The 25,975-nt window shown below is 37.5% G+C and overlaps 1 protein-coding gene across 1 annotated transcript in view; it reads left to right on the forward strand.

Moving 5' to 3' along the window:
- The first annotated feature begins 2,536 nt into the window (after positions 1-2,536).
- Positions 2,537-25,975, forward strand: part of GYS2 (glycogen synthase 2) — a 49,543-nt gene continuing 26,104 nt past the window's right edge. The window contains exons 1-5 of the mRNA XM_077774527.1: positions 2,537-2,657; positions 11,190-11,371; positions 15,558-15,749; positions 18,010-18,192; positions 24,225-24,369. Coding sequence (XP_077630653.1) covers positions 2,537-2,657; positions 11,190-11,371; positions 15,558-15,749; positions 18,010-18,192; positions 24,225-24,369 — 823 coding nt within the window. The remainder of the gene's footprint in view (positions 2,658-11,189; positions 11,372-15,557; positions 15,750-18,009; positions 18,193-24,224; positions 24,370-25,975) is intronic.

The following is a 25,975-nucleotide window of genomic DNA, read 5'->3' on the forward strand; positions in this document are numbered from 1 at the left end:
TTTTAATGTTTTATTTATTTTTGAGAGAGAGAGAGAGACAGTGTGAGCAGGGGAGGGTCATAGAAAGAACGAGACACAGAATCTGAAACAGGCTTTAGGCTCTGAGCTAACTGGCAGCACAGAGCCCAACGCAGGGCTCGAACCCACTAACTGTGAGATCATGACCTGAGCCGAAGTCAGATGCTCAACCAACTGAGCCACCCAGGTGCCCTGAATTTTCAGAAGTTAAATGTTCATATGATGCTCATCCAAATCCTAGAAACACATGGCTATTGCAAATAATGCTGCAAAATGAACACAAAAATGCTGATATCTTTTTGAGTTAGTGACTTCATTTCCTTCAGATAAATACCTAGAAGCAGAATTGCTGGATTATATTGTAGTAGTTTTTTTTTAATCTTTTGAGAACCTCCATACTCTTTTCCATAGTGACTATACCACTGCATTCATGGTATATGAATGTGCTAGGGCTCCCTTTTCTTCCAGAAATTCTTTTACCTCTTTCTTATCCTTTGTGTTTCAATTCAAATATCATTTTCTCAGAACACTCTTCCAAGCACTCTCCAGCTAAGACACTCATTTCTATTGAATAGCACTATCACTTTTCAGTTTGTCTTCTTCAAAAACTTAGTAGCCCCTGCAACAATATTGTTTAGTTGTTTACAAGATTTATGTCTATCTGTCTGCATGAAGGCAAAGACTTGCTTACTGTTTATTAAAAATACCTTCAGCTTCTGGAATAGTAGCACATAGTAGGTATTCCATAAATACATTAACTGACTCTGGATATGCAGGGGCAGGCTAATCAAAGCTTTCAGTATCCTAACAACTTACAAGAAGATTACACACTGTCAAAGCAAATGTGTGGTGTTCTAAGTGTATCTAGTGACCTCTACTGGAATACCTACCAAGGAAATCAAACAGAAGTCTTCCTTTTTCACTAATTGTCATCTCACCTCGTTTTCATTGGATGATAAAATGTTAGTGTGAATGTGAAATTAGGGATCGGGACATTTGAGAGTCCTTCTGCCATCTTGGAGAAATTCTGCCCGCCCTGTCTGAATGACTGTTCTCTTTCTACTCCCAGCTCATCAGTTTATGTTTTTATTCTTTTATTTAAAAAATTTATTTCTTTTTTGTGGGGCAGAGAGACAGTCTTAAACAGGCTCCATGCCCAGTATGGAGCCTGACGTGGGGCTCAATCTCACGACCATGAGATCATGACCTGAACTGAAATCAGCAGTCAGATACTTAACCGACTGAGCTACCCAGGCACCCCTCAATTTATGTTTTCAGCACAAATCTTTGAGGAGAATATTCAAGGAAATAGAAAGCAGAAAACCTTTTCTGATACCTCTTCAAATCTTATTACGTAAATCACTGCCTCTCCTCATCCTCCTCCCCCACAGACACGAAAAAAGAGGATTCATCCATATAACATGATAGATGAAGATATATCCTATGGACATATTTCATATGATTCCATTTATTTCACTCCTCTTGACTCAAAGAGCAATTTTGAAAATGGCATTCACCACTGAAAAGCAAACAATTGGCAAAGGGGGTTCTTCTGTTAGGAATTAGAGGATCAAAAGAGTTACTTAAGTCTACTTTGAAGGGTCATTCGGAGACGGTGTGTTGTTGAGAATGCTGGTACTTGAGGCCAAAACCCCAAGTTAAAATCGAGAACCAGGAGTTTCAAAAAGAGTAATGAGCAGAGCATGGGAATGAGTGAAACAATCATGAGGCCATTTGATTAAATTTTTGAAGACAGTTTTTTTCCTTTTTAATTATCATTGATCAGTCAAAATCACATTCTTTGTATGTTATACCCAAAACCTCCTGGGATTTATACTTTTCCGCAGGGAAATTTTAAGAAAAGTACTTAAGAGAAGGGAGGACCAAGATGTATGCCTAACATCAAAATTTAGATTATAAATGTAGACTGCAAAAACTAGAAATATTTTTAATGCTCTAGAAATAAGACTCAAAAAATACTTAGGACATCTAAAGGGATCTAAAGTTTAGAAATTGTCCCAGTGAATTCTACATGTAGTCTAACATAGTCTGCAAACCTAATAAGGGGAATTGCTAATCTTGGATCACTCTGGAAGTGATGAAATAAGCATTGATGACTGCATGAGTCTAGGAGTTTGGCCAAAAGGACAAGGGCTAAAGGTCCAGACTTGTGTCATGCTCAGCCTGTGAGGATTCCACCCTCCGAAGGGGTGCTTGCCTAAGCCCGGAACTCAAGGATTTTACGTATGATTGAGTTGGTCAGGTTGATACTGATTGGAAATACTGTCCTCACTAGACCTGCCTGGAAAGACTGTAGAGAAGGGCTGACAATTCCTCCTTCAACTGAGAGTTCTCTGGGAAGCACATGAGATTTCATGTGACTGGTTTATACCTATGAAAATTTCCCCACGCCTGAGATCTTCCAGCTCTGAACCTGTGCAGCTCTCGGCACACCGCTCCTGGCATCACAGTCTATTGAAAAAGGAATTCAAAAAAGTTTCGGAGGACCAGAGAGAGAATGCTCCGAGGCCGATCTCTGTCTGTGACATCCCTGAGTGGGCTTCCTCGGTGGGAAGTGGAAGAACTTCCTGTGGAGGATTTGCTGCTTTTTGAAGTTGCTTGGGAAGTAACCAATAAAGGTTTGTACTGCCCTAGAAAGTGGCTATTTGGCAGATTGTTGAAGAATGCAGATTAGGATTTCACGGGGGACTCTAGTGAGAATGAACTGACAGTGAGGGAAGAAAGTATTCAAACTGAATATAAATTTAGGTTACATTTAACCTTGTCTATTTCAACAGGCAATGATGACCTAGATGGGGTTGTGTGGAAGGGAGACAGTTGAAAGCAGTCGTTGGAATGTGTGTTTAAATTAAAATTTGGGGGCTCCTGGGTGGCTCAGTCAGTTAAAGGTCAGACTTCTGCTCAGGTCATGATCTCACGGTTCGTGGGTTGGAGGCCAGCGCTGGGCTCTGTGCTGACAGCTCAGAGCCTGGAGCCTGCTTCATATTCTGTGTGCCCCTCTCTCTCTGACCCTCCGCTGGTCTCTCTCTCTCTCTCTCTCTCAGAAATAAATAAAACATTAAAACATAATAATAAATTAAAAATTGACATGCATGTTATGACAAAACAGGAATAAGAAGCTAATATTTACTTTTCTGGTTTTATGATTTCTCTCAACAAAAAAAGCATAAACAAGCACTTTATTTTAAGGAGAACCATATGTGATCAGGACCAATTTTAAACTTTAATGCCATGCACCATTAAAGATTATATGAAATACTTAATAATGTTTCTAATAACTCAAGATAAGCTTGTAGTTAAAGTTTTAATTTAAAAGCTGCTCAGAATGCATTATATTGGGCTCCTTTTAAGAAGAATGAGAGTATTTCAAACTTAAAGGAATTATATTTGACATGTGTTCTGATTTTCACCTTATGCTAAGTGTTCGAAGTTCTCATGTGTGTACATTCATAAAATTCATTAAATCAAAATAAAAAATCAATTCTGCTTGTGTAGAAATGCAAGAATGAATGTGACAGAACAAAGCACAGTCTTCCTCTCTGTAGTTTAGTGAGATGGAAGCAACGAGGACAGAAACCTTATTATGGAAAAGTGTTTTATGAAGAATTTTTTTCCACTCACGAGGTGTTTGAATGTGCCCAAAGTTCCCAGGGACAGAGTCATCTCTATTATACATAAATCCCAGGTTATGGCTTGAAATGAAGGTTTTCCTCTACAGAGGGATATCGCTTGTTGGTGGGAAAATTGGGGGGATGCTTTAGCACCAGGAATCAGTTCAGAAGAGCCCTGTGTGAGTTCCAGCACCTGAGCACAGCCCCCTCTTCTTTCTTCTCTCCTTCTTTCTCTCCACTTAGCAAACGTTAATAGAACATTGTCTCCTGGCGTTGGGAACACACTGGTCAAAACTGTAATAATCCCTTACATCTTGGTGACGTGTGTGCTGATCTCAGGGCCTAGAATGGTACCTGGTGCACAGGAAATGTTCAGTGAATGTTTTTCCTTTTGAATGAAGGAATGAATATATTTCATTTTTAGCCCTAAGCTGCCTTGAAACCTGTTTTCTTTTATTTCCCATGCAAAAGAAAGGAATTTTGTGTGTGTGTGGGAAAGGGAACCACAGTGTGATTTTCTAACACTGACATCATCTCCAACATATCTTCATTTTAATATTTTTGACAGTTTAATTTTTAAGAAATTTTTATATAAATGGACAATTGTGTTCATCCCTGGCAATTCATTGACACTATATATAGAGTTTTTAAAATTTACTTTGAACTTTTACTTCCTTGTAGTTCATGGCAGTGATATGAGGCATCTTAGAGATCAATCATCCAACTCCTCTATTTCAAAGATGAAATGGGTGCCTAAGGCATTAAATGATCAAGCAAATGGCAGGGTTGGGACTAGGATTTAGGTATTCTTCAATCTCATTTCTCTTTTTTACTACCACACAGGAATTAAAAACTAAAACCATTGCCTAAGGAAATGTTCTATAGATGGAAGAATACAGGACTTGCAGTCAAAGGCCATAGATTTCCAAGACTTGAAAAAACATCTTTTAATCTATCTGAAGATCTGTTTCTTCATGAATAAAATTAATGTCATATGCTCCTGGTTTTTCACAATGTTTTGTGGCAAGCAAAGAAACCTATTTACATCCAAGAAAACAAAAGATTTCTTAGAGGAAAAAAAAATTCCTCTCTGCCAGACTTTTGCCAACAAACAATGGATATGTGTAAAACACAACAAATGAGAGAGTCACAGTTAAATTATTAGATATTAATTCTCAGACTTCAAAATAACACTTTCCCCTTGCTCATATTGCCCATGACATTCATTGCTTTTATTCATTTATCCATTTATTATTGCTCTTCATTTATTTTTCATAAAGATTCATCAAGTGTGTATTAGGTGTCAGGCACTGGGAAATGAAGGGGATAGAGTTTAACAATACAGAACTGATTCCCAGTCTTCCAGAATTTATGAACTTGAAGGAAGATAGACATTGAACATGCAATTATAGTCAACTGTGATGACAATAAGAATAAGAGAACAAGGGGCTCTTAGACTATATGTTGGAGGCAGGAAGGGGAGATTTCTACATAAATTGGGATAAGTGGGGGGAAACCTCTGTGAGGAAGACACAGTTGAGCTGACTCCTTAAGGATGAATAGCCATTGGGTAAGGATGATAGAGGAGAGATAAAGAAGGATGAGGGAATGGTATGTACCAAGATGCAGAGGTGAGAATGTGTAGTCTGTTCAAAGATCTGAGGGAAGCTCAGAGAGGGGGAAAGGAGTAGAATGTGAGAGCAAATGGGAGAGACCAGCAAGGAGCAGTTTGTTAAGGTTAGAGTTAATAGACTTAAAAATTCTATCTCCAATGCATCAATGATGTGAAGCAATTGAAGTTCTAAATAGTGGGAAGTACTAAGTAGTCAGCTGTGTTTTTGAAAAAGTGCTATTACAAGTTGGATGAGAGTATAGCAGGAAAGTAACAGACAAGTTAAAGACCGTGGTGTGGTCTAGGATGGAGTTTTGCCCAGATGTAAGAAACAAAATGGTTTACTTTCTCCTTTGTTCAGGACTCACTACAATCATTTCTTCTGCACAGACCTGCCCAAATCATGGTAGATTATGGACTAATTACTATGTTGAGGATACTTAAGATCATTAAAAAGACTTGAATAAATATCGTCACAACTAATGATTGCTAATTTAATACATGTAAGCAATTCTGAAATGTAGTCGCTAAATGAATGCTTCTTTTTAAAAATTTACTAAAAGCAATTCATTTTATCCTTAAGCTAGTATGTAATATAATATTCATAATACTTCTACTTTCTCCATTCTCAAACTGGGCATCAAAGTTCTAGGGCATATAGTGTGAAAGACAGAGGGAGAAACTCAGAAAACTACAGTCAGAATGGTATAGTAGAAACTGATTATAACTACAAGTCTGCTATTCTAAGGCAGAGTTTGCAAGGTGGGACCCAGACCAAAGAGGACTGCAAGGAGTTTGTAAACCCTTAAAATTGTATCTGAAAATGGTATGTATAAGTCCTCCTGGAGAAGGGGACAAAATACTTTCATCAGGTTTCCAAAAGCCTTAATGGCTGATGTGAGAAACATTGCTCTAAAGTTCCCTAAACGCTGAGTTCCTTTTTGTTAACCCAAAGTTCCAAAAGCCAAAATAAAAAAACTTTTTCCTCTAAGTATTGTTTTCCAAATGGATTTTCTCTAAGGTAAAATAGAAAGGATTCCACTTTTCCCAGGACTTAAGATATTTATCTTTTTGTGACATTGGTCATTTTCTTCCTCTGTCCCTCCCACCCAACACTTTAAAAATCCATCAATATTTTGTTCTACACAGCTACTTACAGTCTTGTTGTCTATAGCCTGTGGGCTCTGGGGTCAGACTACATGGATTGGAATCCCAACTCCATCATTACCTGTGTGATGTTGGATCGGTCTCATAGCCTCTTTGTGCCTTAGTTTCCCTATTTAAAAATAAAGATAATAATAGCACCTAACTATAACGGTGTTGTGCAAACAAAAAGAAATACCAATTGGAAATCACTTAGAGCAGTGCCTAGCATTTAATAAATGCTCTGTAGGTATTTGTTTATTCTTATTTCTTCATAAAATTTATTCATACTATGAGGAAGTTGGATCACTCATTTTCATATTGCCTTTCCCTTTGAGAAATTCCATGATTCTATTTTTAAATGCAAAAGCAGAGAGGGGGGAAAAGAGATATGGATCAACGTTACAGTAATTAGAATTGAGGTGCCTTTGCCAGGTGTGGATATGCATTGGCTGTGTCAATGGCATCCCAAGCTCCACCACATGGAACACAATCTATGCCAAAACCATGCCTGGCACACACATAGCTTCAAGATGAGCGCTAGTCTCCTCACTTCCTCTTCATCCAGATTACCATGTCTGAGCCCCTCCTCTATAAAACATTTGGAGTTATCATTGTAGTATAATCAGGGTGGGGGATGTCTATAGTCTTGCTCTGAGCATATCATCTTTCACTGCCCAAGACTGCAGATGCTTTAATTTAAACCACAGACCCAGCAAAGCTCTGGACACATAACCATTTGTTGACCATTGCCACTAGTAACTCTTTCCCATCAGACCTACTGCCTAGAGGATAATGTCTAACTGTATAATGACTTCCTCTGCTCTGCAACTGTATCTTGGAACAGAAGGGTCAGATTAGTAGCTATGCATACTGAAATCATATAACTTCCAAATTCTGTGAATTTTAAGCATTTAAAAAACAGTGAAGATTCTCCCAATTTATAAAAACAGTGGACCCTTGAACATTTTGAAGTATGTGGTCCACTTATATGCAGAGTTTTTTTCAATAATACAGTACATCACTGTAAATGTATTTTCTCTACTTTATTATTTTTAAATAACATTTTCATTTCTCTAGCTTGTTTTATTATAAGAAGATAATATAAAATACATATAGCATACAAAATATGTGTTAATCGACTGTTAATGTTATCAGTAAGGTTTCAGTTCAACAGTAGGCAATTAGCAGTTAAGTTTTTGGGGAGTCAAAAGTTACATGTGGGTTTTTGACTATGTGGGGTGTTGGCAACCCTAACCACTCCATTGTTCAAGGGTGGAGCATACATCTGTATTATATATAACATATGCTTGTTATATATAATATACACAGCACAATAATATATAACTTATTATATACAGAGGGCACCTTATTTGGTGGGTGGCCATATTCCATACTGCTTTGGAATCCTGATTTTAGGATAAAACTTGGGGTGTTACCTATCTCCATGGCATATGCCATGGGATCTCATCTTTTCTTTGATACTTTGATACTTTGCCCTCACACTAAAGATAGCTCTCATGTTGTTTCAGGAAAATATAGATCAATAAAATACAAAGTACATGTTTGAAAGTGAAGGGTAAGTCCAAATTCAATGACCTACCCTGTGGTAAAACAATAATTCAATAAGAAATATGTGCTGGGGAACCTCTGGATTATACTCCAAATTTGAAAATAGGAATGATCCTATTTCTATGCCATCACATTCACCTAGTTAGCATGCCAGGAGAGGAGTTTGTGGTAACATGTGGTATCTAGACAAAGAGCTGAGGGTAAGCAGTTGGCATCTAAATATGAAGAGGACAGTGATAGGCTAGAACGAGCTTGAGCATATGAAATAGTGGTGACGTGATCTCCCCATGGAAAGACTACACAGGAAGAAGTCTAGGGTGGAAAGATTCATTTACAATTAGTCCCCAACCAATACAGGATTGTCAAATTTTTTTAATGTTATGTTTTTTATTCCTGATAGACTGAAAGAGCATATCAATGGTATTTATAACAGTCTAATGCCATTTGGGGACTATCCCCATTGAAGCTGAAGGTCTCAAATGGGAAAAAGAAGTAGCAAATTAATTAACAATGTTTAATTTTGTATTTCAATTCCCACATCTAATCATTCTTTTTTTTTTTTTTTTTTGAGTAAAGAATTTCTCTTCTCCCTTTTGTCCTTTGGCAAATAAAAATGTATTTGCATTTACCCAAGTGTATTTGAACTTGAAACACATAATCTAACAAACAAGGATGTCGTTAGATCTCTGGGCAAGATACATAGTTGCACATAAAGAGAGTTTTCAAGAATAGAGATGTGAATAAGGCGTTAATAAATGTGTGCCATCAGAACCCGATAACATAGCCCCCGATAAGATCAAGATGAAGGAAATAAGTCTACAAAAGAAACTATTTGAAGGTTTTGCCTTTTTATGAATAGCAAGAGTGAATAAAGCTTATATATATTTAAATATGTTGCTACAATGTGATTCATTAAAGAAAAAAATTTTTGCTACTCTTGCAAATTATTTCTCTAAATTTGTTTTCTTCAACAAATGGTTTTAACAGTTCACAAAATTTTCTGGAATTTGGAGAAATATTTAGGCATATTTGGTGCTTGCATCAATGTATGTCGTTTCAGATTCATTGTTAATGGTAAGTGAATAATGTCTGTCCCAGTCCAGTCTGGAAGCCTCTGATTGCAAGGTTTACAGATTGTCTTCATGTGTCCCATGCTATTCTCATCACTTGCCATCTGATTTGTGATTGATAACGTACTTACTGTTCTCTGCTCAAGGGAGTTTCAAACTTCTTTAAATTTTCTACAGTCACAAAATCTTTTCTTAGAAAGCAAGTTCTTAAAGACAATAAGTTTACATAGACTCATATGAAAATTGCTTGCATGTAATGCTTACATTTTGGGAATTATGTTAACTTTTCTCTTTTATGAATTAATGAATCCTGTTGGTCTCATATAATAGTATCAGCATTTGTATTATGTGTCTCACCTCTTAAGCAATTTGACAAAAAGTATATTTTGAGGCTCAGACTTAAAGAAAAATTTGCAGACGGCAACTGTACCTTTTGGCCATAGATTCTGACTATTGATAAGACTTATTATTTAAAGCCTAAGTTACTGAAATGGTTTAAGAGATGCAATTACTATCGAACCCTATATCCTGATGAATTGAAATAACTTATGAAAAGCTGAGGTGAAAAATAGGAAGCTCTCTTTTTAGTATACAAGTAATAAAATTGCTCTAGGGAATAGAGCTGAAGATTGGTGCCAGGATCTCTGTTGGCTTTGTGATTTCGCATAGCATTTCTTGAGTTGTTTCCTAACCTATAGCTCATGGACAAAGAATTATTCAAGAAATGAATTCAGAATGTATTCAGACTGTTTTCATATTCTCATACATGATGATTGCTTAGAGCCAGCACAAGATATCCTGTCTGAGTTTCCTGAAGGTCTTCTTGGTCCTTCATACTCCTCCTACCTACCTGCATCTCAAACCTTTCCTTTTGAATGCCTACTACTCTCCGCTTGCAAGCTGTGCTCTCAAATTAGGGCCTTGGCTGTAACTCTTCTTGTTGCTTAAAAAGTTCTTCCCCATGATAGCTGTTTGCCTAATTTCTTTACTCTTTTCAGTATTTACTCAAATGAGCTCCAGTTTTGGATACTTCTGCTACAACCTGCCTTTTGCTTCCAAGCTAAGTAATATTTTATCCCCCTGAACAGAAGAGCTAATTGAGACTTAGACAATTTAACTAGTTCAATTTAAGTTGTTGCCAATTTTTCACCATAGTAATGCCCCAATAAGAATCTTAATACACATCGGTTGGCACTCTTCTTATTTCCCAGAACCATTTTCTATATGCAGACATACTGGATCCAAGAGTGTGCATATTTTTTTGGCCCTGCATTTTAGTAGTCATGGCAGCAGTGCCAGAGGGGAAAAAATGAAATACCATGTGAAACTTTGTGTCATTGGATTCGACACGAAGGTTGGGCCAAGCATCCCCCCTCAAAATCTATCCATTCTTTACTCTTATCAAAAGGTACCTTGCCGGTTACTTTTGAAGGTAAGTGGTTCTTTATCTTGAGAGACGTGCTCGTCATTTCAGCAGTGGCTGTTTCATGTACATACTCTGGCCCCTTCTTGGACCACCGTAGGAGTAAAAGGTAAATACTGTTGCTAAGGGTATGTGTCGTGGCAGTGGCTACTACAACCAACTCTGACCTGTTAGTGTGGATAGAGCTTTAGGCTAAATACTTTTTATTCCAATCATCTCTTCAGATTTCCTTAAAATATTTGTAATTCTCTGCTGCTGCCAACCTACTGGTTTCTGACATGCACCCAGAAAAGCCTTTAAAATATAAAATATACGCAAATTGAAACAAATAGTAACTATTTGTTAGTGTTTTTTTAAAACTTTCTTTTATAAAGTTAAATAAATTCTTGTGCTTAATAAATCCTAAATGCTAACTTAAAAATGAGAACTCATTGGGGTGCCTGGGTGGCTCAGTCAGTTGGGCTCAGGTCATGATCTCATGGTTCATGGGTTCGAGCCGCACGTCGGGCTCTGTGCTGACAGCTAGCTCGGAGCCTGGAGCCTGCTTCAGATTCTGTGTCTCCCTCTCTCTCTGACCCTCCCCTGCTCACACTGTCTCTCTCTCTCTCTCTCATAAATAAATAAAACATTTTAAAAAAATGAAAACTCATTTCCATGTCTTCATCACTTAAAATGAAATACAAACCTGAATGATAAACAGAACTTTTCTTTTTCAACAGTTGGTGGCATCTATACTGTGATTCAGACGAAGGCCAAAACCACAGCAGATGAATGGGGAGATAATTATTTTCTGATTGGCCCCTATTTTGAGCACAATATGAAGACTCAGGTGGAACGGTGTGAACCTATAAATGATGCTATCAGAAAAGCAGTGGACACAATGAATAAACACGGCTGCCAGGTAAGGAAAACTGACTGACACTTCACCCAGCAAGACCTAGTAAACTGTTATGCAAAAACAGACCACCATTTACATGACCTCATAAGAGAAGACTATTTATCTCCTTAGGGAAAAGGACCATGTTTCTGAGAAAGATGATGAATTTAATTGTAAATAGGTTACATTTGAAGCACCTTGTGAAAACAACCATCAGGAAACGTCCAGTAGGGTGATAAGTTTGGCGTTCAACAGAAAGTATAGGACAGAGGCGTTTGAGAGAAAGTTATTTGTGTTTAAATTGTAATTGAATTATGGCTGTGGATAACATTACTCAGTGGAAGTTTATAGTCTAAAAGCAGGTGTTTTGAGCCAAACCTTGGGGGAATGTCAAGATGTTAGAACACTTATTAAAAAAAAAAAAAAAAACTCAGAGATTGTAAAAGTAAAAACACAGCTAGTGATGCAGAAACAAAAATGTGCAAATCCTAATCCCCAGAACCAGAAAATATGTTACCTTATATAACAAAAGGATTTTGTAGGTTTGTGTCCCAAAGTGGGACGATTATCCTGGATTATTGAGGTAGGTCCAATGTAATCACAGGGGTCCTTATAAAAGAGAGGCAGTAGAGTCAGAATCAGAAAGTAGATGTGCCAGTGGAAGCAGAGGTTGGCCTGATGAGCTTTGGAAATGAGGAAAAGGCCACAAGCCAAGGAATGCAGTAGCCTCTAGATGCTGGAAAAGGCCAGAAAACAGACTCCCCTAGACAGTCTGTATGATTTTAACCCATAAGACCTGTTTCAGATTACTGACTCCCAAACCTGTAAGGTCATAAATTTGTGTTGTTTTAAGCCACTAGGTTTGTGGTAATCTGTTGCTATCACAATAGAAATAGGTCAAAACAACTGAGGAACAAGTTTCAAGTATGAAGGAGGGACTAAGTCAATGAAGGAGTAAACCAGGGTAAATAGGGTTTAGCAATATTAACAATAGGTCTTTCATGGTAATCTTGCTAAATATAGCTTCAGGGGAGAAGAGGGTTAACTCAGATTGCAGTGGGTTGAGGAGAGACTGAATTGTGAGGAAAAGGGTACAGAAACTGTGGCAATGAGATTTTTCTATGAGGAAAAAGGATAATTAAGTAGTTTGCAAATGACATTGTTTTGAGAATTAGTGTTTTATTAAATGTGAGATGTGATCATATTTATACGCCAAAAGGAAACACCTAGCAGACAGGAAGAAGTTGAAAATTCATAAGAAATGAACAAAGGGAATAAGATCACTGAGAATTGGAGAGGGCACATGATCCAAAGCACTATTGAGAGGATTGTTTTCCCCTCTTAGACTCAACCAGAAAATAAAGGATGAATGCAAATAGAGATAAGTTGATCAAGAGTAGGATGGTCTCACTCAATGTTTTGGATGATCTTGCTGAAGTAGGAGTTGAAGGTCATCTTTTGAGAGATAGAAGGCAAGTGTTAAAATAAGATCATTTGAGGAAGATCTAAAAAAGGAAGATGAAAGAATTTCTGGACATTTTGAGATATACTCATGGCTTTTTAGTGGCACAAATATATATGACCATGGCTTTCTCCAGCATCAACCAACAGCCTGAGTATAAGTGCAGGAAGTTGAATAACTGGGGATTCAGTGTGATTTAATTTCAGCAATGGGGCGAGGTGGAACAAGTCCTGGAGGACTTGACCGAATTAATGGTTGAAATTGATGGACAGTTGTATCTGAAATGAATAGGAAAGGAAGCAAAGCCAGAAAGGAGGCAATGACGTAGGGAAAAAATGGAAGGTTCCAGGAACAGAGGTCTTGAAGAGAAAAAAGAAGAACATATACACTGAGAGAAACAGAGTGAGTGAAAGAAGTGTAGGTTTAGACATTGTGGGCAAGTAATAATTCTATTATTATTATTATTGTATCAGAGGAGGAATAGTTCGGGTTTTGATGAGGATAACAATGCAGCCATGAGCTTGGGTGGCTGGAATGCCATGGCATGACGTTCTTTGAAGTTAATAAACTCAGATAACTATGAGGTAAATGTGTAGGAAAAAATCTTGGATTTTGAAGTTGCCCAGAAAAAGATGGAAAAATAACCAGATGATTAATAAAAGAAGGAAAGGTAGTATATTTGGATCAAATTTCAAAGATTTCTTTATACACAAATAATAAATTTCAGTGTAGGCGTACCTGGGTGGCTCAATCAGTTAAGCGTCTGACTTCAGCCCAGGTCATGATCTCACAGTTTGTGGGTTCGAGCCCCATGTCAGGCTCTGTGCTGACAGCTCAGAACCTGGAGCCTGCTTCAGATTCTGTGTCTCATTCTCTCTCTGCCTCTCCCCAACTTGTGTTCTGCCTCTCTCTGTCTCTCAAAAATAAATAAATGTAAATAAAAATAAATAAATAAATAAAAATAAATTTCAGTGTAATGAAAAAACCCCAAACCTCCTTCATACTCATCCCAGAAATATAGTTTCTGGGGGCAGAAAAAAATGAGAAGCCCTCATTGAGATGTCCATGTGGGTAGGAGCAACTACAAGGTGTGTGCAAGCCTTAAGATGGAGAAGATTTAAATGAAGAAAACTTGAGTTCCCACAGAGCACTAGGGAAATATATCATAGTGAGTGGAGCATGTAAAACATAGAAAAGTGAGAGAGGAATGCCCTTTGTACTACTGGGGTAAAATAATAAGACTTTGGAAGGGGCTTGCATTTAAAGCTCTTGTGAAAGAAGAGGGAGATGAAAAGCCTAACAGACTGACTGATCCCAAGTTTCTAAATGTATTCTGATGTATGGATGTTTCTGTTACAGCCAAGAAGTCACTGGAAGTCAATACAAGCTAGCTTACATTCTCTAGTATCAGCACTTCTCTATGATCTCAGCTCAGTGTATCATATGCCACATATTAGTATAGAAAATCACATGAATTTAGGCCACATTTTAGGCTAGAATATTACATGAATTCAACTATTCATTGAATGAATACATAAATTAATGAATGTCCCAAAGAGAAAACTATTCAAAAGTTGTTTGTGACTCAGGAAAACTCAGTCTGGAGAGGGGGTAATGTCATAATAAATGTTAATCACAATGGGAGCAACTGACAGATAACAGGGGTCTTTCAAAGTTATTTATCCAAGACTTGATGGGAGAGAAATTACCATGCATTCCCGAGTCCTGTGGAAGAGAATGATGATCAAATGGGCTTTCAAGCTCTCCAAATTCAGCTTTGGGTGGAGTCACAAGTGTCAATATCTAAGCAATGTGAATACATTCAGCTTAATAGAGAGGCCTGAATACTCAATGAGAGGCTCTTAGTTTTTGCCAATTTCCAAGACGCATTTGATGTGATGTATAGAGTTGCATACCATGGAAAAGGAGAATAAACATAAAATAAAAGTCAAGACAAAAGAATAAGTAAATTACTATAAAAAAATAGAAGCCAAAAAGAAAGTTAAAACTTGGATATATGGTGATTTTAGAATTACAATTGGGAAAAAAGTGAGATAGCTAATACATTTAAACTTACACAAGATAAAACAGGAATAAAAGACTTCAATTTGAAGAATGTAAGAGGATTAGACTTTGAGCTGCTAGATTAAAGAGATAAAGTATCTTGGGCAATATATTTATTTAGGACATCTGGCAGCAACCACACTGGGAAACACTTCGTGTCACATTTTTTTTTGATAGGAGGAATGAAAGAAATCATATACATTTGTCCTTAGAAACACACTTTTCTAGCATGACATATTATAACAAGTTCTATTGGGTATAGGGAAATAAGTGACACCATACACACTATACCCCACTATAGATTAAAGATACAGACCAGTTCCTCTTATGACTCTATCATAAAAGCATAGACCATGATATTAAATCCTAAATCCATGAGCTCAAGGTCACAGGAGGGTAATGAGAAACAGAAGGGTAGAGATTACATGATCTAGACACTTGGTTTTTAACTGACCACATTTGATGAAGAGTAAGAGCTTAGAGGTTCTAGATGAATGGAGGCAAGCCCATTCCATCTTTAGGCTCAAATATCAGATGCTTTGTGTTACCACTACAGTTTCGTACATAGCTTGCATTGTCTGCTGTTGAGTCTTAAATAAAGTTTATATACTCTTAAGCATAAACACCTTTTTCTCCCTTACATTGCCTGTTATTACTGCAAGCCCATGTTTTCTTATATGGCAGGTGCACTTTGGAAGATGGCTGATAGAAGGGAGTCCTTACGTGGTGCTATTTGACATAGGCTATTCAGCTTGGAACCTGGACAGGTGGAAGGGAGATCTCTGGGAAGCATGCAGTGTCGGCATCCCTTATCATGACCGAGAAGCCAACGATATGCTAATATTTGGATCTTTAACTGCCTGGTTCTTAAAAGAGGTATAGTTTATCATATAGTCATACAACAGAGGAGGAACATACCTGTGTTCTGTGGCCAGCAATGACCCCATGATTTTGAGATTAAGCTAAATGCAATGATACCATCATGATTGTCCTAATACATTTCAAAAGAATCTGAGAAAAAGTTATCCATCCTTTAACTAGATACTAGCCTTTGGAATGGTTAATGATCATGCTTATTAATTACTACCTGATGTCAGATTTAAACATAATGATGTGCATAAAACAACCAATTATATTGCTTGATACATAGATGATAATATATATACAAGCAAGCAACAGTATATACCATGCACTATGTATGTGAATTCTAGACTTATGGGAGTAGAAAATAGCTTGAAATATTTGCTTTTGTTTATGCACGAGTACTTGTGCAACTGCAGTGGCTTTTAGATTTCATCATTTTCTAAGGCCTGAAGTGATCTCGGCAGGTGCTAAGGAGTCCATAGTAGCAAAATACCCCCAAAATGAAAAAGAGATTAAAAAAATAAAAAACCAAGAGCAGTAGAAATCAATTCTTGTGAAATGAACCAAGCCTTCACTCTTTTAAGTTCTCAAAGCATGGCAGGAGTACTTCTTTGCATTCCTTGCATTACCTCAAAAATGATTACGCTTAACTTAAAAATCGGATGGTGAAAGAAGAACATCCCTAGCAAAGTGGGGGTGTAGTCCAAGGACAAATCACAGAACTGCATGCTTGGCAGTGTGTCCCCTTGATCAGCCTTTCTTACCAATGAAGTCATTTCCAATAGCCACAAAACGTTGTCTTGAAGTCAAAAGGAAGGTAGAGGGGCAGTCCCATTGCTTGTGTTAGTGACAGAATTAGGAGAACAGGGTGAGGGTGCTGACAAGATCCGGCTTAATGACAATCAGCAGTCTTGTTTTAGCATCAGTTGGTGGAAGCAACTTTTCTTCTGCAAACTGCTTCCCTGAGCCACTGACCCCAGGACTGAGGTCAGCCTCTGTGTGTGTGTGTGTGTGTGTGTGTGTGTGTGTGTGTGTGTGTGTGTGCCCTCTTCCTTTCTCTTAAAGGGAACTAGAGAAAAGCGAGAAAGTAAAGCCCCAATATTCTCTAAAATAAAGTCATTTGAGAGACAGAAATTTTCTTTGATTCAAAGTGTAAATAAAGACATTGACAAAAGTCCAAAGCTGCTGGGCAAGCCCTGTTTCTGCAGTCATCTCTTGGCTGCCACCGATCTGTGCAACTGTTAATAACTGTGAGGAGTTATTACTTCATTACTTTTGAAGAGCAAGTACTTTAAAATACAGAGGTCCTAGCCTAAGTCAGTGATTCTCAAAGAGCATTTCCATGGACCACCAGCAGCATTACCTGCAAACTTGTAAGACATGCAAACTCTTGCCCCCAGCCCAGAATTATTGAATTAGATTACCTGGTGATGGGACCCAGCTATCCATGCTTAACCAGCCTTTCAGGTGATGCTGATGTCCCCTAAATGTGAGACCTGCCTCCTTGGGTAAATTTTTGACTTCCCAATTCTCTGCTCAGTTTCCTTGAATGCACATGTTTTGCATTATCAATTCTACTCCCCCGTTGAGGAAGTAGGCAGTCCTAAGAGGAGTGGAATATAAATATTAAATTTCTGTAAGGGTGAAACAAGATAACTTTAAGACCAAGAAACTGACACCCTCCCTAGTTTTAGATCTATACCAGAATTAGACCAGGGTCCTCAGTATGTTACTAAATTAGGATTTGCTTCCAAACAAGTTATTAGCCCCCTTATGCCCAGTTCCATATTCTTAAAATAATATGTTAGTTAAAATGCTTTGGGGTTCAAAGAACAGAAAATCGAAATAAGATTAATTTAAAACATGAAGTCATTTATTCTTTGTTTCAAAAGAAGCTTGTAAGCGGGTAGTCCCAATTGATTCAGCTGCTCAGTGAGTTCTTCAAGGATATTATTGCTATTATTCATTCATCAATTCAATGAATATTTATTGAGTGCCTCCTGTGCATTTGTTCTATGAGGCCCCTCTATAGATATAAAAAATAAATTTGATCCATTACTACAAGGAAATATTATGCCATAAAAATACGCGGGCTTTATGAACATGCAGTTAAATCCTATAAAACAATTCTGCTTGCTAAATCTGTGCACATCGTGTTTAGCTCTCTTTAAATTTTGCTAAAATTTATAAGCATGATAATTTTACTTATGCTGTGGGCCATGGGCAAGGTCAAGCTTTGCTAACTGTTCTAAATGCTTCTTCTCTGATGTAGGTGACGGATCACGTAGATGGGAAACATGTCATTGCCCAATTCCACGAATGGCAGGCGGGAACTGGACTGATCCTTTCCCGAGCTCGGAAGCTTCCTATCGCTACAATATTTACCACTCACGCCACACTGCTTGGCAGGTATCTCTGTGCAGCAAACATTGATTTTTACAACCATCTTGATAAGGTAAATAGTCCTTTCTCCTTCCTCCCTCACCACCAACTTTCTTTCTGATCCTTGAAACTGAGAGATGAGAAGTATTGATCTTTACATTTCATCTGCCAGCCAGATGGCAGAAATGCCCTTTTAACTATTCAATATTTATGACAAAGCCGCCCCTGAGGTGACAGAGAGCTGATGCAGTTTAACTTTGTTCAGAGTGCAGTAGAGTATTGTGGTGACAGCCCAGACGGCTACCTACTTTGGAGGAGCAGATCCAAGACACAAAGAGGCATGGTGGGAGTAGGTGGGCTGGACTCCTGTCTACCCTGAAGCTGAGAAACACCGTGATGATGCTGGATCCACACAAGCTCTGAGTGACAGCCACAGACCAAGGGTGCTAGGCATACAACTTGCACTATAGGTCTTCCTCTCTCCTTTGAATGAATAAATGGTCAGCTTTCTCCTGTAACTCTGCAATGCGTAGGTGGAGTTTTTGTGGCGGAGCGGGGGAGGGGGGAGGTTGAGTAAGACAGGTTATTTAGAACAGGGGTGTGGATCCTTGGTGACCAAACCTTGGTGACCAAACGGTTGAGTTTCCTTTCTTAGCAGACTGCCCAACTCTATGACCAAAGTCATTCAGTCTTGACTTTTTTTTCTTTTGTTTTCTGTCAGTTAAATCAGATTAATAAAAGTACATTCTTTATATCATCATATCAATAATATCAACAAAGCATTTGAGTACCACAACGTCAGGATTTTACAGATTTGTTATCAAATCAACTCAGTATTTTAGTGTCCTATTTACTGTCAGGAAAATTAGGAAGTTGGAGAGTTGATTTCTAAAGACTTTCCAGAAAGTTCTCAGATTCTGTGGAACAGAATATGTGCATGTGTGAGTGGTGTGTGAGCGGTGTGTGTGTGTGTGTGTGTGTGTGAGAGAGAGAGAGAGAGAGAGAAAGGGTTTGTAATACAGGAACACTTAGATAATGGTAGTAGAAGGCTGTCCTACTATCCCAAAGACACTCTGAGTGCAGGAAAGTTCTTTCTGACAACCTTTAACATTTGAAAAGCAATGTGTGGTCCTAATGAGAGCTCTTCTATAAAAAGGTCAGACTAACCTAAAGGTCAAATTGTAAACATAAGATGTACATCCAAAATAAAGTCACCAAGGAATTCAGAAAGTCAGATCAGGGAAATTTCCTGATGGTATGTAGTAATGGTAGACTAATAAGGGCAAACCAGTGATCTGTAATAAGCTCAGCAACCCTTTTTCCCAGAAAAGAGCAGACTCTGATTTTTGTGAAAGAGAAAATACTGGAGAAGCATATCAAGTACTTTACTTCAGAATAATTAAAACCATTATATAGTAACAGTTAATAAAAACAACTAATAAAATGCATCGGATATTAATAGTTGCTTTTAAGTAACAAATGATTACAGTATATAGTTACATAATTCAATTTTATCCTTTTAATAAAATATCCTTTTATATCATACTTTCTTCAAATCTGATAAATCTCACCAGTTTCAAGCTCTTCACTTGTTGAAATATGTGAACCTAGTCAGCCCCAGCCTGTCTTTCTAGTAAAATATCCCGCCCAGCAGTGTAACTATAGATTGTAAGTAGTTAGGAACTAGATTTTGAGTTAAACTTCTAATCATTTTTCACAGAAAAAGCCCCCATAATCATTTTCTAAAGCAGATCCTCCCATCCCATACTCACGATTGGCTTAGAATTTGAATGTTGCATAATAACAACAAATTGTATACATGAAAAGTTTTTTAAAACTTCAATATAAGAAATGAGTCATAATTTACTCTTTGATGCAAGACCGAGAGCAGTAAGCTTTGAATCTGGCAAATAAACATGGGGGAGAAATGGGAACAAGAATAAAAGTACCCAACTGTTATAAAAACAGAAAGAGCAGGGACACCTGGAGGGCTTAGTCGGTTGAGTGACCGACTTCAGCTCAGGTCATGATCTCACAGTTTGCGAGTTCAAGCCCCATATCAGGCTCACTGCTGTCGGCAGAGAGCTTGATTCAGATCCTCAGTCCCCACCCCCCCCACACTCCCTGCCTCTTTCTCGTTTTCACTCTCTCGAAAATAAAATTTAAATTTAAATTTAAAAACAGAAAGATAGAACTATTTTACTTAAATTTTAATTGTTAACTGAAAACATGTTTAGTTAATAGCCAGTTCACAAGGACTTTGATGTTGCTTTAAGTTTTTAGTTAACTCTGTTAACTAAAATAACATTTCAACCATTTTCAGCAGCATATCAATCTTCTGAGACTCTCCAAGAAGATATTTCAAAATTCATTTCTATTGCTCCAGCCATTGATCAGTTTTCCCTTTAACTATAATGGCTACATAACTACTGCTTAAAAAAACACACACACACACAAATATGGCCACTGATTTTCTTATGCTTTGGACTCTCTTTCTTTGATGATATCAGGATTTTCTGGATGGAAACATAAGGATAGTGTTGTCTGGGATGAAAAGACAGTGAAAGAAACCATAGACGATTGCAGATGGGTTTTAACTCTTCCGTCTGACCAAGTTTTGAGCTCATCGCCTTGAATCATTGGGTTATCTTCCTCTGTCACTAGACTATGCTTTGCTGACTTACTTGTGCTTTGCCTCATTTTTTGTTCTTTTTTGCACATTTTCCTGAATTTAGCAAAAAGAAATGAGATACATAAAAATGTAGGAAAGTAAGATCCATGGTCAAAATATCCAGGGCCAGATATGTCCTTGAGGTTGGAATTACCAGATGGGGATTTTAACAGGCTGTCATAAACATGCGGGAAAGTGAACAATATGTATAAACACTTAGAGTTGCTATAAAGCATGAATGTGGCCAGGCATTCTGCAGGCTTGGAAGGTAAGGTACCCCACAGGACCAGGAAAAGGCACATGCCTGTCTTCGTGGAGACCTTTCACAGGATCAGCAGGCCTCTACTACTCTCCCCTTGTATATCTGCATACTTGGTGTGCTCATTTAGAAATCCTATCTTCTTATCTCTAAATGTCCAGATGTTAAACATTTCCCCATATATGAAATTTTACTACTCTCTACAATACCAACAGAAGCAACAACAATAATGATGATGATAACTAAAGTTATTGAGCACTTTCCATGTGCCAGGTGCTTTTCTAAGCATCTGATATGTGTTATCTCATTTAATCTTTACAAAAGCTCAGTAACATAGGAAACGTTTCATACTTTTTCCAGAGTTATTTTTCCTAAGTATAGACCATCTTCACCATATGTTTAAACGAGCCCTGTCAGTGCTTTCCATTGCATACAGGATAAAGGCTAACTTTCTAGCCTTGTCTGTTGACTTATTATGTCTCCTACATTCTATACTCTGCTATAGTGACATCAGATGCAATTTTCCTGCACATGCTATTTGACTTTATATTTTTTTTTATTTAAACAATATTTATTTGTTTTGAGAGAAAGAGAGAGAGGGTGAGCAAGGGAGGGGCAGAGAGAGAGAGAATCCCAAGCAGGCTCTGTGCTGTCAATACAGAGCCTAACATGGGGCTCGATCCCATGAACCGTGAGATCAGGACCTGAGCTGAAATCAAAGAGTCAGATGCTCACCCGAGTGAGCCATCCAGGCACCCTGCTATTTGACTTTATGTACTTGTTTAGTTAATTTTTCAATCCAAAATAACCTCTCCCCAAATTAAAATTTAATGTCCCAGTTCAAATCCTATTTTATTCATGCAATCAAGTTGGAGATACAAAGATTAATAAATCACGGTCCTTGCTTTGAAAATCTTACATTCTGGAGGTGATACTGAGAATGTAAACACTTGCATAGTATGAAATATGTTTCCCTATTCTCAGTCCCACTGTGATCCTATGCCTTCCTCAGGCACTTACCTGTATCTGTCTAATTTTAACCTGTTTTCTCACTAATTTATAAGCCCTTTGAGGGCCACAGAAATAATAAATTAATCAACAAGTGTTGGTTGAATGAGAGATTTGACTGAGTAAAAAAGACCAGCGATATACGCCTTTGGGAAAACTTCAGCTGATCCAAGGATGCCCTATAGAGCCCTGCTTCAAACATTTTCAGAGAAATAGTTGCAGATATTACAGACAAGAAAGAATGCTTTAGGACTTTCCTTGTTGTTGTCTTTAGAATCATCTACTTAGTGTTTTTCAGTGTTTTCTTCTATATGGCACAATAGTTACTGGGACTGACTTGGTTGAGCTGGAGTCTAAATGTTCTAAAAGCAGGAAGGGGCACAATCTTGAAGTCAGACTGATTAGGGATCAGTTTAGGGCTCTGCTAAGACACTTAATAGGAATGTGATCTTGGGCAGGTTCCCTAATCTCTACAAGCGTCAATTTTCCTCTCCACAAAATGAAGACACAATACAAGCCTTAGTGGCTTAAGAGGATTAAATACGATATCATGCTTAGAAGAGAGCCCGGTGCATACTGTTGAGCTTCTAATAATCTTTATTGTGGAAAGCACCCTGCTAATATAATACCAGAAACTTTATATACTTTTCTCTCTTAAACACAGCTAGTTTCATCCACAGCTATGTGAGACATAACATTCAGCAACTAAACAAAATGGCAAAAGCCCACAACTGTTGCCAACTATTTAATCAATTGTTTGGTGCTTGGCTTGTTGGTTTTAAAGTTTTTGTTTTTTTTTAAGTTAAGATACCCAGAATAATAGATGATTGCACAATTTAACACACCATCCAATTAAAGTAACTGTACACCCCTTGAAATTATACAGTGGTAGGAGTTACATAACCCCGGAAAACCATTGGTCTTTCCTCTTTGCCAGAAATCTTTTCAGTGAATTAAGAGTGGCACTAATTACCCTTATTTTCAGTATCAAGTTTCGTGTCAGCTTTGTTTCTTTGCTTATGGGTAAAATATGATAAGGGCCTTGGGGAAAGTAATTAATATTTGTAAAATGTAAGGTAAGTTAATAAAATTAAGATATCAAAAATTAAGAATTCTAAGTAATTATAGCAAAGTATAAATATTCATGTAAGGATTAAGTAGCAGTGTAGAAGCAGAAAGAAAGTGAATACTTTTTTTTCTTCAAATGTTTATTTATTTACATTTGGAAAGAGAAGGGGGTAGAGGCAGAGAGAGAGGGAGAGAAAGAATCCCAAGCAGGCTCTGTGCTCTTAGCCTGATGCAGGGCTCCATCTCATGAACCGTGAAATCAAGACCTGAGCTGAAATCAAGAGTCAGGTGCTTAACCAACTGAGCCACCCAGGTGCCTCTGAACAATACTTTTTAAAGAATGAGTGGCTGGGGGCACCTGGGTGGCTCAGTTGGTTAAGCGTCCAAATTTGGCTCGGGTCATGGTCTCATGGTCCCTGAGTTCCAGCCCCGCATCGGGCTCTGTGCTGACAGCTCAGAGCCTGGATCCTGCTTCGGATTCTGTGTCTCCCTCTCTCTCTGCCCCTCCTCCACTCATGCCCTGTCTCTCTCTCAAAAATAAACATAAAAAATTTTTTAAATGTAAATAAATAAAACAGAAGTGGCTTTACATTTTAGTAATAGGTTTAATAAAAAGTTACTATTACTTTTTTGTGGTCATAAAACTTTACATAGCCTTGAGGAAAAAACAGTATGAATATATGTAATTTTGTTTTCCTTGTGTAAATGGATCAGTACAGCTGATCCTTAAACAGTAGAGTTCTGAACTGCACGGATTCACTTATGCACAGATTTTTCCAATAAGTACAGTATTATAAATGTATTTTCTCTTCCTTATGATATTCTTAATAACAGTTTCTTTTTTCTAGCTTATTTTACTGTAAAAATACTGAATATTGAACATACACAAAATATGTGTTAATCAACTGCTTTCATCATTGGTAAGGCTTCCGGTCAACAATAGTCTACTAGCAGTTAAATATGGGGCAGTCAAAAGTTAAATGCAGATTTCTGACTATACAGGGGGTCAATGCCACAAACCTCCATGCTTTTCAAGGGTCAATCCTATGAGCAAATGTGTATGTGTTTTTGCTTTTTCTTTATTTTTTCTTTTAAACAGTTTAACATAGACAAAGAGGCTGGGGAAAGGCAGATTTACCACCGGTATTGCATGGAGCGAGCCTCTGTCCATTGTGCTCATGTGTTCACCACAGTATCTGAAATAACAGCAATAGAGGCAGAACATATGCTGAAGAGAAAGCCTGGTAATTATTATCTCTGAGCTTGTCAGCAATCTTTTAGTCCTGAAACATTATAGTCTAAAAATTTTGTTTAAAACAAAAATAAAATAAAATAATGGAGGAAAAATTGCATTCTCTATTATCACCCAGATCTTTATACATAGTTTAATTCTCAACTTCAGTAGCTTTGTAATAAAGTGAACATTAAGCTATATCTACAAGAGAGTAGTGTTCAGTCTATGCTTGAAATGGGCCTACGCCCTAGGATTGTCACAGTGACTTGGTGGATGTAAGCCAGTTAACTTTTCTATTTTAAGGAGATAAAAGTTCAGAATATATCAGAAATTTGTGTGAGACTATGCCAGTCCTACATCTTATGACATTGCCCCTACTGTTTTACTTCTCCCAAGACCTTGAAAGCAAGAAATGGACTCTATGGATTCCCCACAGTGATTTAAAACGGTTTAAGCCAATTCCTGAAGCCCAGCTAAACCCTTACCATGCTAAACCCTTACCATGAGACACTGGAATCTTAGGACCTATTCATACAGTGTTAGCACTGGGTCTGTTATTTGCTACCAAACAGTCCTAATTAATATATCCTCTTTCTTTAATCTTTGTGATCTTATCTCTGGATGTCTTTTTTCTAAACACTAGTTGTTGAATGTCTACAGGAGGTATTTCAAGGTGATATATAATTAAAAAAAGAATCCAAGGAATTTGAATAATGGCAGAGCCTTTATTAATAATAAAGAGCCTATGCTCTCCTTTTGTGTTTCCAAGTATTCTCTAGCCTTTGGTTGGATTCTCACTGTCATGTCCCTTACAGAAATTGACTCCGTCAACATTATTTCTTTCTTGTATCTTTCTTGTTTCTGTGTACAGTATCCTTTTCTGAGCTTACAAAAATGCTTGGTTTTTTTTCTATTTTAAAATAAAACTTTTATTATCTTGAAGCTACTATCCTATCTAATGTCCATACAGTCTTATCCTTCCTCTTGCTGCCAAATATAGCTTTGTTTGTGAAACAATGAAAAAAATTCCAGAGGAAGTAAAAGGGTATAAAGGGAATAAAAAGGTATTCATGTACATTCTGGGCTTCTATATCTTTTTGGACAATACAGCTGACCACCACAGTGGATAAAGGCATAAACCTCAGAGCCAAGCGGCCTTGTTTTTAAATCTTACCTCTGTTACTTTATAGTTACTTTGATCTTGGTCAAATAACTTAACCTCTCCACAGGCCAGTTTCTTCACCTGTAAAATGGAGATACCAAAATAACTTAACTTCTGTGGTTTTATAAAATTAAATTAATATTTATCAAATATACTAGAGTCTAGCACAGGGTAAACACTATATAATGTTATGGAACGATAAATACATTGTAAGAGAGGATTGTCTACTATCCTGATCACACTATACAGTTCATCTAGGAATTATTCATGAGGGCTTTTACTAGAAACCTTGGCAACCTAAAATCGACTCTGCTTTGGTCAGGTATGCAAAGGAGTATAGCATTTGCCCAATTACTTAGCAAAAACTCATAAGAATCAGTGGTTTGTTGTTGTTGTTTATATCAGAAATGACTAAGAAGCCTGAGTTGATTTTGTGAAACTGTTTCAAAAGGGA

Source organism: Crocuta crocuta, unplaced genomic scaffold, assembly GCF_008692635.1.
Source record: "Crocuta crocuta isolate KB4526 unplaced genomic scaffold, BGI_CrCroc_1.0 scaffold176, whole genome shotgun sequence".
In the NCBI taxonomy this organism is placed as follows: Eukaryota; Metazoa; Chordata; class Mammalia; order Carnivora; family Hyaenidae; genus Crocuta; species Crocuta crocuta.